At 58.1% G+C, this 12295-nt stretch overlaps 1 protein-coding gene across 16 annotated transcripts in view; it reads right to left on the reverse strand.

The window, feature by feature from the left end:
- Positions 1-12295, reverse strand: part of WDR27 (WD repeat domain 27) — a 183405-nt gene that overhangs the window by 159999 nt on the left and 11111 nt on the right. For 14 of the 16 annotated variants that reach the window (XR_011258876.1, XR_011258873.1, XR_011258875.1 and 11 more), the window contains 8 exons: positions 11642-11783; positions 9984-10108; positions 9588-9701; positions 8508-8559; positions 7906-7976; positions 3939-4047; positions 2770-2866; positions 637-737 (listed from right to left, as the gene is read on the reverse strand). Coding sequence is in view for 11 of the 16 variants with exons in the window: in XM_069599401.1 (XP_069455502.1) it covers positions 637-737; positions 2770-2866; positions 3939-4047; positions 7906-7976; positions 8508-8559; positions 9588-9701; positions 9984-10108; positions 11642-11783 (811 nt within the window). In the remaining 5 variants the exon portion in view is untranslated. The remainder of the gene's footprint in view (positions 1-636; positions 738-2769; positions 2867-3938; positions 4048-7905; positions 7977-8507; positions 8560-9587; positions 9702-9983; positions 10109-11641; positions 11784-12295) is intronic. The other 2 variants (XM_069599399.1, XM_069599397.1) reach the window with 1 other exon arrangement.

The raw sequence follows: 12295 nt of genomic DNA on the forward strand, positions 1-12295 counted from the left end.
GCAGCTGCAAGAGTGCGGTGGGCACGGCGTCCCCGAGGACGAGCCAGGCTGGGCACGTGGCGTGGGACCTTAACGGACAGAAAACCAACCGGGAGGAGGCAGGTACAGGTGCCGGGGCCAGCGGAGGCCACGTGCGCAGACAGACGACAGGGAGGTGGCTCCCCAGGAGGAGGGCCCGGACCAGGGTGTCAGAGCCCTCAGGAAGCACGGCGTGGGCCAGGCCGTGTGCACACGGGGCAGCGGGCAGCAGTCCGTCATGTCCCTGCAGCTCAGGGCCCGGTGGGGACCAAGCCTGCAGGTGTGCAGAGGCCAGGTCGGGCGAGGAGTCTGTCACTCAGCCCAACAGCTCTGATGGTGACCAGGTGCCGCAGCAAGGCTGTGGCGAGGACACAGGGCCCACTTCAGGTCCCGGACGTGGCTGGGCCCCAGGAGGAGGAGGAGACAGAGGACCAGGGGTGATGGGCTGCAGGAGGGGCTGGGGGGCTCCAGGACAGCCAGCGTGCTGCAGGTGACCCAGGAGCCCGGTCCCTGGGGGTCAGTGACGGGCACCCACCATGACCCCCCGAACGTCAGACAAAGGAAAACGTTCAAGTTACATGCTGTCTGTATCAAAGATCCTCTGAAGGTAGATCTTACCCTTGTAATGCAAAACGGCCTCCAGTTCAAAGCTTGCCAAGTTAAACATGAGCAAACCAGCAGAGCTTCCAATCCACAAGCAGCGGGCAGTCTCAGAGAGGCTGATTCCAAAAGGAAGAGAGAAAAGCGTGTGCTGACTGTCCCCCTCAGCCAGGGCGGCAGGGACCCGCCTCAGGGAACCTGAGGGTCCCCTGTTCTCCGAGGCCCTACTGTTGAGAGGGTACAGGCAGGAAGGCCAGGAGTCTCCAGACAGAGGAAACAGGCTGCAAGTGTGAGACGTTTTTCTCTCTCTTAAGCGGAAGGAGGAAACTAGCTGCAGTTTTTCCTTCTCTCTTCCAATTTAAAAGGAGGCTTCCCTTAAAATACTGTGCTGCCACAGTGACACCTGGCCCCACCTGAAGGTAACTATTCTCAGACCTTGAGATAACCAACGCCTTTTTCCTATGGACATGTTTGTCTTAAGCTATGTAATGTACTATGCATTTACCCCAGACTATGTCTTCAAGTCGGTTCCGCCTAATGGCTCAGAACCTGCTTGACAAACCAGTATGTTATACTCAGATAGTGTTCACGGGGTCGCAAAGAGTCGGACACGACTGAGCGACTGAACGGAACTGAATCTATGTAAACGAAACTATTTGTATGGTGATCTGCCTTCTCCAAGATTCAAGTCAATTGTTTTATGGCCCGGGATGAATCATCTGGTGCCAAGATTATCCCAAAGTGCATCTCACGGGTGAGGGGCCTGGCGCCCGTCTGCGTTTTAAGACATCCCTTTCTTTCACTTTCACCTGCTGGTGACCACGTAACACCTGGCTGAAGACTGGCAGGCGGGCACTCTCTGCCCCTTCTGGTGCCTGTGTCGGGAGCTTTCTCTGTCTCCTTTACACTTTAGTAAAACTTTATCACACAAAAGCTCGAGCGATCAAGCCTCATCTCTGGCCCCGGATTGAATTCTTCTCCTCCGGAGGCCAAGAATCCTGGTGTCTTTTCGGTCAGCAGCAACCTTTCACCGTCCAGGGAAGGCAGAACTCAGAGGGCCACAAGCTGGGCCCCACTCAACTGTCCTCTAAGGTCACCAGAGGGAGGCACCTGCGGCCTCCGCGAGACCCCCGCACAGGTGGGCATCCCTGCCAGAGCCCCACACCTGCGCCACGGCTGCGCCTGAAGACGCTGCCGAGCGGAGCTGACGAGGCGGAGGCTGACCGACAGCGGCGTCCGTGCCGGGGTGGACGGATCTGCCGTTGCGTCTCTGTTTTCCGATTTACAGACTAGACCCAGGCTGTAAACTGACTGGCCAGCCTCCCCTGGCTTCGCAGACCTGGACTCAGAGCAGCTTCTTCAGGCACCTCCCTCCCACGCACACCTCGGCCAGCGGGCCTCCAACAGCCCCCACTGCCTGGGCTGCTCATGGGTCTTCAGCCTCCAACACCAGCCCCAGGGAGACCACGTGAGCCTGAGCAGAAAGAGGGTCACTCTCCCTGAGCAAAGGTGGGGACCCAAGGCCTCAGACCCCCTAGTCAGCTCAAGTCCAGGCGAGGCAGGGGCCCTGTGCAGACACGGCTGCCTGATGGGTGAGCACAGCAGGGCTGCAACTGCACCAGCCGCCTCCTCAGGGTCCCCACCCCAGCAGGACCCAAGACAGGTCTCAGTCATCACCAGAGATCTCCGCAGTCTGTGGAGCCAAGGGGAATGAAATCATGACGTATTTGCTTAGTCAGAGTAAAACAGTGGCTCCCTGATGTTGCCAAATGTTTAAAATATTTCTATAAAACAAGAAATAACTAAAATTCATTTGGGGTCAAATTTAAAGGTATGAAATATGGCACAGATGGCAGAAGTTTAGGATGAGTTATGATAATGTCACCCTTTCCCCTATTACAGAAATCAAGATGAGCCTCAATGGGTGAAGTAAATTAAAACAATCTCATTTCCTTCATTAAACAGACTTAAAAATAACTGATCAAGGTTATCAACCTTAAGGCTTAAAATATGCAACCCTAAGAACACTTACAGTTATTATTACTCATAGAGACAAAAATAGTTTGGTTTTATTTTAATCATTCTAGAAAAAAATGAACCTAATCTAGGAGGCTTTCTCCGTAAGGGCCTGGCGGAACTCACAGTACTCACAATCCACAGTCGCAGGCTGCCAGGCTCAGGACAGGAAGGGCCACCTCAGTCTCTTCTCCTGTTTCTGGGGCCTTCGTGGACGGAGGCTGACCACCTTCTACGACAGAATTACTGACAGTCTGAGATGCGACGTTAAAATGACTGGTCACGGTGAAGGCTCACAGCTGACCCCATGGGGCACGGTGGGAGAGGCGTGTGGCTGGAGAAACTCAGACCACAGATCAAGAAGAACCCTTGGTCTTGGACATTATAAAGCACAGGGCTGGAAATACAGCTCAGACCCTGTGTCATGAGCCTGCAAGGGAGGGAGACGGAGTTCCAAGGACAGACCCACAGAAAGGGGGCGGGAGGAAATGGCTCAAAACTAACTGCGGGTTCCGAAGGTGGGCTCAAGATCCGCTGTGCGTGCTGCTCGCTCAGTCGTGCCCGACTCTGCTCGACCCCGTGGACTGCAGCCCGCCAGGCTCCTCCGTCCATGGGGTTCTCCAGGCAAGAATACTGGAGTGGGGTGCCATTCCCTTCTCCAGGGGATCTTCCCAACCCAGAAATCGAACCCGGGTCTCCTGCCTTGCAGGCAGATTCTTCATCATCTGAGCCACCAGGGGGAGCCTGAGATCCACCAGATAAGGGCGGTTTCTGACCCACTTTAAGAAGAAGTGGCTTAAAGCCATTTACTAAGATACACGTTGTAAGTGCCCCACACGACAACAGAAAGAACACAGCAACGGCACGCATGGAGGAGAGCAAAGCAGACACACGCCTGGTGCAATACGGAGGTGCACGGATGGGTGCCCGTGATAGCCCCCAGCCCAGCTAAACGGTAAGAACAGTAAGGACGTCGGCTCCTCCTGGGGTGGCGGCAGAGATCCAAGCACCTGACCACAGGGACGGGTGCACGGTGACAAGCAGAAGGAGGGGCCGGGCCAGCCAAGCAGACTCCGCTGAGAAGCCCCGGACTCCTGGGTGGCCCTGCTGTGACACCACCCGCGGAAGCCAGCAAGTGCTGGGTGGGGGAGGGACAGGAGCCCCCTGGGCAGCAAGACAAGCCCCCACCGCCCCCACCCCATGTGCTCCCCACGTCCTGCCTGGTTCCAGGTCCCTCCCCCACCCCTGTTCATGGGGGCCGTGACCTCCAGGCAGGGTCTGCAGGGCATCACCTGGCTACGTACCTGGCTCGGACTCTGCCCTCCTAGCAGAGAAACTCTCTCTCTTTCTCCTCAGGTCAACGTGTGTCACACAGCGGTAATGGTGCCCTTCGACCAAACTGAAGATCCAGAGCTGGAAAACCAAAATACGCCTAGCCAGGCTAGAACACGTCTAGACATGCGAGAACACGTCTAGACATGCGAGAGCACGTCTCGATGCACAGGACAGGTCTAGCCAGGCTGGAACACGTCTAGACACGCGGAAACAAGTCTAGACACGGGACTCTCACCAGACACCACCATGAGGAGCAGTCAGTCAGTGAGAAGAGTGAGCAGGGAGCCGGCAGGATGAGAGACGGCCCTTCAGAGGCCCCCAGCTCTTCCTTTCTGACCTCTGATACCCTCCCCATCCCCTGAGCTGGGGGCGCCCTCCTAAGGGCCCAGAAGTGAGCGGCGTGACCCCGAGGCCGCACGTCTCACGCGCAGCACGGGCTCCTGCGCCCAGCGCTGCTCAGCCGGCCTCTCCAGACACCGCGCTGCGAGCTCAGCCGGCACGGCCCTGGGGACAGCTCAGACAGGCGACGGCGGCTGTCCTGCTGTGTCTCACTATCAGACAGGCGACGGCGGCTGTCCTGCTGTGTCTCACTATCAGACAGGCGACGGCGGCTGTCCTGCTGTGTCTCACTGTTCACTCAGCCCAGGGTAGGCAAGGTGCGAGCTCTCTGGAAGAATCCTCAAGGCGTCACGGGAACGGTAAACTCGTGTGTTCTCTCTGGGCTGGTGCGGTGGCCATAACTCAGCGTCAAGGGCTTTCCAGACGGAGCTTACACGTGCTTGCATGACAGAAGTGGCCCACGGCCGAGCAGGTACTTGGTGACGTGCATGCTCGGTGCTGCAAGTGAGCCCGGCTGTTAAATTATCACTGTTTACGACACGCGGGGTGAGGGACCCTGACCACCACCATCTTGGCTAAATTTGCCTTTCCCTTTAGCGGTCAGCTTTGCCAAAAAGGAAGCAACCATCTCAGCTGATGCAGTAGTGTAACAAGAAGACATTTGGTCTGGGACCCGGCCCGGCCCAGGCGCAGAGCTCCTAAAACCCTGGGGGTTTCCTGATCACGGAGGGACCACGGTACCGCTGTTAGGTTGATGACGTGACCTTTGGAAAGCCCTCAGTTTGCTTAAGGATGGGGGCTGGTTACCAGGGAAACAACCCCTGACCTCTGTAGAGGGGGGCTAGATGGGCTTCCACAGCCAAGAATCAAATCAGCGGAGCCTGAGCGATGAGGCCTCCATAAAAATACCTGAAGTGAGCTCTAGGATCAAATCAGCGGTGCCTGAGCGAGGAGGCCTCCATAGAAATACCCGAAATGAGCTCCAGGCTCAAATCAGCGAAGCCTGAGTGAGGAGGCCTCCACAGAAATACCCGAAATGAGCTCCAGGCTCAAATCAGCGGTGCGTGAGCGACAAGGCCTCCATAAAAATACCCAATATGAGCTCCAGGATCACATCAGCGGAGCCTGAGCAACGAGGCCTCCATGAAAATACCCGATATGAACTCCAGGCAGGGGAAAACACCTCCCTGGGGAACAGAGCCCCCTCTCACGTCCTGGGAACAGAAGCTGCTGGGCTGAGGCTCTCCCGACCTCACCCCTGCAGCTCTTCATCTGGCTGCTCACCTGTGTTAACAGATCGAGGGAGGAAGGGGTCGTGGGAACCTCCAACTTGCAGCTAAGTCAGATGGAAGAGGTGGGTGACCTAGAGATCCACTCCCTGGGACTGGCGCAGGGTGGAGAGGATGCAAGCTCATGGGCTGAGCCCCTAACCGCCTCCAGGCAGACGGTGCCAGACCAGGTCAAGGCAGGACCCTGCTGGGGTCGTGGTAACACGTTCCTGGGGGAGAGACCCCACATCTGGGGATGGAGCACCAGCAGAGCTCAGGGCGAAAGCAGAGGCACATGGGCGGGAGGCCCCCCGAGTCACGCCAGCACCCACGGAAGGCTGGGGGAGGGCCCCGCACAGCGCCCCCCGAGTCGCGCCAGCATCCTCTCTCTCTACACGTCATCTGCAGAGGCACATGGGCGGGAGGCCCCCCGAGTCACGCCAGCACCCACGGAAGGCTGGGGGAGGGCCCCGCACAGCGCCCCCCGAGTCGCGCCAGCATCCTCTCTCTCTACACGTCATCTGCAGAGGCACATGGGCGGGAGGCCCCCCGAGTCACGCCAGCACCCACGGAAGGCTGGGGGAGGGCCCCGCACAGCGCCCCCCGAGTCGCGCCAGCATCCTCTCTCTGCACGTCATCTGCAGAGGCACATGGGCGGGAGGCCCCCCGAGTCACGCCAGCACCCACGGAAGGCTGGGGGAGGGCCCCGCACAGCGCCCCCCGAGTCGCGCCAGCATCCTCTCTCTCTGCACGTCATCTGCAGAGGCACATGGGCGGGAGGCCCCCCGAGTCACGCCAGCACCCACGGAAGGCTGGGGGAGGGCCCCGCACAGCGCCCCCCGAGTCGCGCCAGCATCCTCTCTCTCTACACGTCATCTGCAGAGGCACATGGGCGGGAGGCCCCCCGAGTCACGCCAGCACCCACGGAAGGCTGGGGGAGGGCCCCGCACAGCGCCCCCCGAGTCGCGCCAGCATCCTCTCTCTCTACACGTCATCTGCAGAGGCACATGGGCGGGAGGCCCCCCGAGTCACGCCAGCACCCACGGAAGGCTGGGGGAGGGCCCCGCACAGCGCCCCCCGAGTCGCGCCAGCATCCTCTCTCTCTGCACGTCATCTGCAGAGGCACATGGGCGGGAGGCCCCCCGAGTCACGCCAGCACCCACGGAAGGCTGGGGGAGGGCCCCGCACAGCGCCCCCCGAGTCGCGCCAGCATCCTCTCTCTCTGCACGTCATCTGCAGAGGCACATGGGCGGGAGGCCCCCCGAGTCACGCCAGCACCCACGGAAGGCTGGGGGAGGGCCCCGCATAGTGCCCCCCGAGTCGCGCCAGCATCCTCTCTCTGCACGCCATCTGCAGAGGCACATGGGCGGGAGGCCCCCCGAGTCACGCCAGCACCCACGGAAGGCTGGGGGAGGGCCCCGCACAGCGCCCCCCGAGTCGCGCCAGCATCCTCTCTCTCTGCACGTCATCTGCAGAGGCACATGGGCGGGAGGCCCCCCGAGTCACGCCAGCACCCACGGAAGGCTGGGGGAGGGCCCCGCACAGCGCCCCCCGAGTCGCGCCAGCATCCTCTCTCTCTGCACGTCATCTGCAGAGGCACATGGGCGGGAGGCCCCCCGAGTCACGCCAGCACCCACGGAAGGCTGGGGGAGGGCCCCGCACAGCGCCCCCCGAGTCGCGCCAGCATCCTCTCTCTCTGCACGCCATCTGCTGTGGCCGTGCTAGGCCTTCAGTGCCGCGTGGCTTTTCTCCAGCTGCAGGGAACAGGGGCTGCTCTCCAGCTGTGGTGCGTGGGGTCCTCACTGCAGCGGCTTCTGTTCCAAAGCACAGTCTCGCAGGCGCACAGGCTCAGCAGCTGCCCCCGCGGGCCCAGCACTTGCCGCTCCCGAGCTCTAGCGCACAGGCTCAGCAGCTGTGACTCTCGGGCTTAGTCGCTCCGTGGCCTGTGGGATCTTCCCAGGTCAGGGGTCAAACCCGCGTCCCCTGCACTGGCAGGCAGACTCTTTACCACTGCGCCGCCAGGGAAGTCCAACAGCCACTTTTAAAAAGAGAACGGTATCCATAGCTTGCAAAGCAAATTTCAATTGCTCACCTAAAAACTACGTCTTAAAAAAGACCAAGTACCTCCAAGCCACTCGAAAGGCATGAAGCTGGCAGGAAGGGCTGTACTGGCCTTTACAGAAGGTCACGCTTGCTGCAGGCAGGCCACCAGACACCAGCAGGCCTGGCCTCAGCCACGGATAAAAGCAGCCTTGAAACAGACGCCTCTGCGCACACGTTCACCCGTCACAATAATGTCTGAAAGCTGGAGTTGCACAGCGGCTCTCACCTGGCCGTCCGTGCAGCCAGCCACCAGCTGCTGACTCCGCGGGTCCACGAGCAGACTCAGGAGGGGTGCGGCTGCGGGAGGGAGCACAGGGCCCTTAGCCTGGACGCCTGCCAGTCCTGCTCAGCACCAAGCCCACCCATGTGATCACACTCTGGGGTCACTGGCACCAGGAAGAGCGTGGGGAAAGCGCACGGCCACCCGAAAGGGCTCAGGAGCAGTACGTGGCCCACCCAGGCCGGCCCCTCACCCCTAGCCGCGTCCACTGGCTCTGTCGGCAGAGGCCGCAGTGCTGGGCCTTGCTTCCAGGTGACAGCGGAGGCAGACAGCACCTTCCTTAGGGCAACCAACATGATCGCCCAATTTTCTGAGACACAAGAGGCTCTGACTCCAAGCATATGCTTAATTTTAAGTTAAGAGTTTCAGAAGGACTAACTGTTATGTGAATTCTTTCAACATGTGGATAGATAGTAGATGAGGAGGAAACACCCTCCATGAGTGACGCTGAGACCCGACGGACGGTGCAGCTCTGGCTTAAAGATTAACACGTGAACTAGGATGCGCTGTGCGCACAGCCTACACACAGGAATCACGTCCCACGTTACCTGTGAACACTGATGAGCTGTGTATCAGTGATCCCGTACGATGGTCCCAAACCTTTGGACAGACACACATTTCTTTAGGAGCACAATCATTGCCATTGTTGCTACAGCTTGAACAAACATTCTACCCAGCCACCAACTAATTTATACAAACGGCTATCTAAAGCAGAAAATAATAAGGGCATAAGTAACAAAACTGTAGAAACACAACGGAAGGCATCAGAATCACACAGGAAATAGACACTTCCAGAAACATCAGCCCACGGGCTTGGGAGACGCAGACAAGACAAGGCTGGGAACATTTCCAGCACTTCAGCAACATCTCGAGATGAGGTGGGAAGACTGGGAAGGACCAGTTATGCAGAGACGGGCTCACACTCCTCTCCTGCAAACAGCAGCTCCAACCCTCACACACCCTGCAGGCGAGGACGCCAGCACCTCACCCCACAGAGAAGCAAGGCTCAGCACAGCCAGCCCTCCCCAGCGGGGAGCCGGGGTCCTCCTGCTGAGCGGGGAGGTGGCGTTCCAGCCCCGACTGTGCCTCAGAGCGGGGAGGGAACCTTTGTCAAGTCGGTGGCAGGAATTCAAGGCGATGAGGGAAGGATTTAGAGTCTCCCTCCTCTCTGTCTGCAGACGCCTGCTACCTACCCTCCATTTCCTTCAGTTACAACATACGCCGTCCTCACGTCTCAGCCAGGTAATGAGCATGATGGACTGACTGCGAGGTGGATGGGGCCTGGGGTTGCATTTTGAGTTACTCTCCTCTCAAGCCCAATTGAGCTCTGACTGAATCTTCTGCTATTGGAAAGCGGCCCCAGGGAACACCATGGAGGTGAGTTAAGGTGCCAGTCCCTGCAAGGCCCCAGTTCCAGGAGGAGGGTCCCGCACCAGACTCTGCCCCCTGGAGTCAGCAGATGGTGCTGCGGGCCCTGGCTCCCCACACTCGCCTGGTGACAAGCCAAAACATCAGACTCAGGTTGAGGGCAATGGTCCCTCGGACATTTCACGTTTGGCAGTGGCCAGGAACCAGAAGCACAGCGCAACGCATTCACACGCCCCAACGTTCTGACGCCCACCCCATACCTTGAAGCTTCTGTCCTCAGACGCCGAGATGAGGATGTGTGATTGCCAAGCACAAAACTCGGCCGCAGTCACTGGGCCGTGGTGGCCACCCAGCTCAGCCAGAGGGGACCGGCTCTGGGGATCGGTGAAGAAAGGCCAGGCACTGAGTGTTCTGGTCATTATTGTTATTAAGAAGTTACATTAAGCTCACAGAAAACAGTTTCTACATAATCCCCTCGCCCAGATGCGAAACTTCCTGTGTATAAACCTGCAAGGTAAAACTCAAGACGCCCAGCCAACAGCGAGTCCTGGGCAGTCCCGGGCCCACACCCCCACAGAAGCAGGCCCGGTGAGACGCTCTGCCGAGAAGAGGCGGGAGGGGCCCACGTCTGGGGCCCGTGGCCCAGGGGGTCTCACCTCAAGGTCCAGCATGAGGACTTTGCTCTTCACACACACCGCCACCACTCGGTCATCGGGGCTAAGCCTCAGACACAGCACCCTTCCCAAGAGGGCGCCGAGAGCGGTCCCCCGCGGAAGTCGCCCTGCAGGGAGTTCGGTCGTCAGCATCGGCCTGTCGAGCCCACTCAGCAACACCCGCAATGGCCTCTGGGAAATGTTGACAGCAAAACCCTCTGCTCTAGGACTATGTGCAGAAGAGCATGAGCTTTGGTCTGATTTTGGCTCAAGAGAATTAAAACCATTGGAAAGTTCTTCTGGAAATACATGGAACCCAGGGACTGGCCACAAAAAGTGACTCCACGTCAGGAAGGATAATGCGTCTTGGGGAACCGCCCATGCACACACCCTGGGCGAGTCATGGGTCCCAACCCTCCCTCCTCCCTGTGCCACCCTGGCTCCAGACCCAGCCACTGACCAGCCATGACCTGTGTCAAGCAGGCAGAAGGGAAGCTGTGCCCACCTGAGCCTCAGTTCCAGTCCAGAGCCTCGCCACCGCCAGGAGGAGGAGGTGTCAGGCCGGACTGCAAGCCCCACAGTGATGCTGCAAGGCAGCCTGCAGCCTCACCTTCGAGTGAGGTCACTGGGCCAGCCTGCCACCAGGTAGCAAAGGCTCAGTGCCCACCACAGTCTGGGCAGAGGCTGAAGCCGCTTGTCAAGACGAGAGCCCACCCTACTGCTGTTCCGTCCTGGGGGCCACCATACGGACCTGCCACAATGTGCTCAGCAAGTGCTCGTCCCTCCCCAGGCACCCTCAGGCCTAGGACACGTCCAGGAACAAGACAGAGAAACCCCGCCTCCAAGGAAATCTTACAGGGTGGGCAGGCAGGAGGCGTTTAGATGCCAGTAAGCAAAACAAATAAGCCAGCTCCCCGTTCATTCCACTGAGTGTGGCATCCGCTTCAGCGCCAGCGTCATGCTGCTTGGAAGACTAGCTCTGCAGCGTGGTCTGAAGTCAGGGAGCCCGATTCCTCCAGCTCCATCTGTATTTCTCAGGGTTTTCTCTGTATCTCTCATGTTTCCATACAAATTTTTAAATCATTTGCTCTAGTTCTGTGACCCACCCGACTCTCTGACTTCACCCGATAAAACTCTCCTAACGCCACTGAGCTCCAACCACACAGGCTGGTTCTCAGCTCTTCAAGCAGCGGCTCCTGCCGTGACCCTCCTCCTCCGGCCCAAAGCCCGCCCTTGCAGAACCCGCAGCACTGAGCAGGTCCTGCCGCATTCCCTGCCTGCACTGAGGTTCCCTTCCCTACTCACTGCCCACGGCTGTCTGCTGGTTCACACGTTCCAGTCTGTCTCCCACACCAAGCTGCAGATTCACCACTGTCTCAGCAAGGGAAGGATATTTCAACTTGCCAAGCTGCTTTCAGGGTTCCACAAAAATCACCAATTTCAGAAACGGACAGTCTTAGATGAAAATTAATGAGCCTATGGTGTCAGCCAAGGTCAGCAGTTCTGAGTGGCCCGGCCTACTTCCCACACAGAACATCCAGCTTAGACACCAAGTTTCAAGGTTAAAGGCATCAAAAATGACCCCAAACACCTTCATCACCAAGTGCATCTAAAGCAGTCATTCCCTTCGTGCTTTTCAAATGTGCTCAAAGCCCCGTCACCTTGAAGCTCTTCCCGCCTGCACTCATCCAGGCCCCACATCATGACACAGTCTAGCGACGCAGAGCAGACCAGAAGCGGGCTCTCTCTGCTCCCAAATGTCACGGCAGTGATGGGCTGACGGTGTCCTTTTAGGATCATCAGCTGGAGAGGAAGAAAAAAAGAGACGATAGATTATAGAAAACATTTTTAATAAAAAAGAATGTAACATGGACCTCAGCCCTAAGATATTAAATGGGTTGTGTTCTTCAAACATGTGTTTCATATACTCCTCTCTACTTCCATCTATTAAAATCACTGTTCGTGTACCATTAAATTACTCTCTTGGGTTAAGTATTTCACTGTTACTTGGTATCACTAATGGCACACAAATCAAATGATTGCCTCTTCCTTCTGTTTTTTCCCTCTTGATTAATTAACAATGCATGTGGCATCCCTACTCCATGCCAGAGGGGTGACAGCTGTGTTAAATACTGAAGGGTAAGGACAGTGGCAAGGATCTGGCGGGAGGAGCTGAGAAAGCAAAGCATGTTTATGGAACAGCTGTCATGAACAAAGCAAGAGGACGAAGCTGGAGGGGGTCTAGCCCACATGTAACGCCTGCAACCACGTCGGGAGCTAGGACGGAGCTGCAGAAAAGCACAGGCCAGCGCTGT

This window comes from Ovis canadensis, chromosome 8 (genome assembly GCF_042477335.2).
Source record: "Ovis canadensis isolate MfBH-ARS-UI-01 breed Bighorn chromosome 8, ARS-UI_OviCan_v2, whole genome shotgun sequence".
NCBI classification, from domain to species: domain Eukaryota; kingdom Metazoa; phylum Chordata; class Mammalia; order Artiodactyla; family Bovidae; genus Ovis; species Ovis canadensis.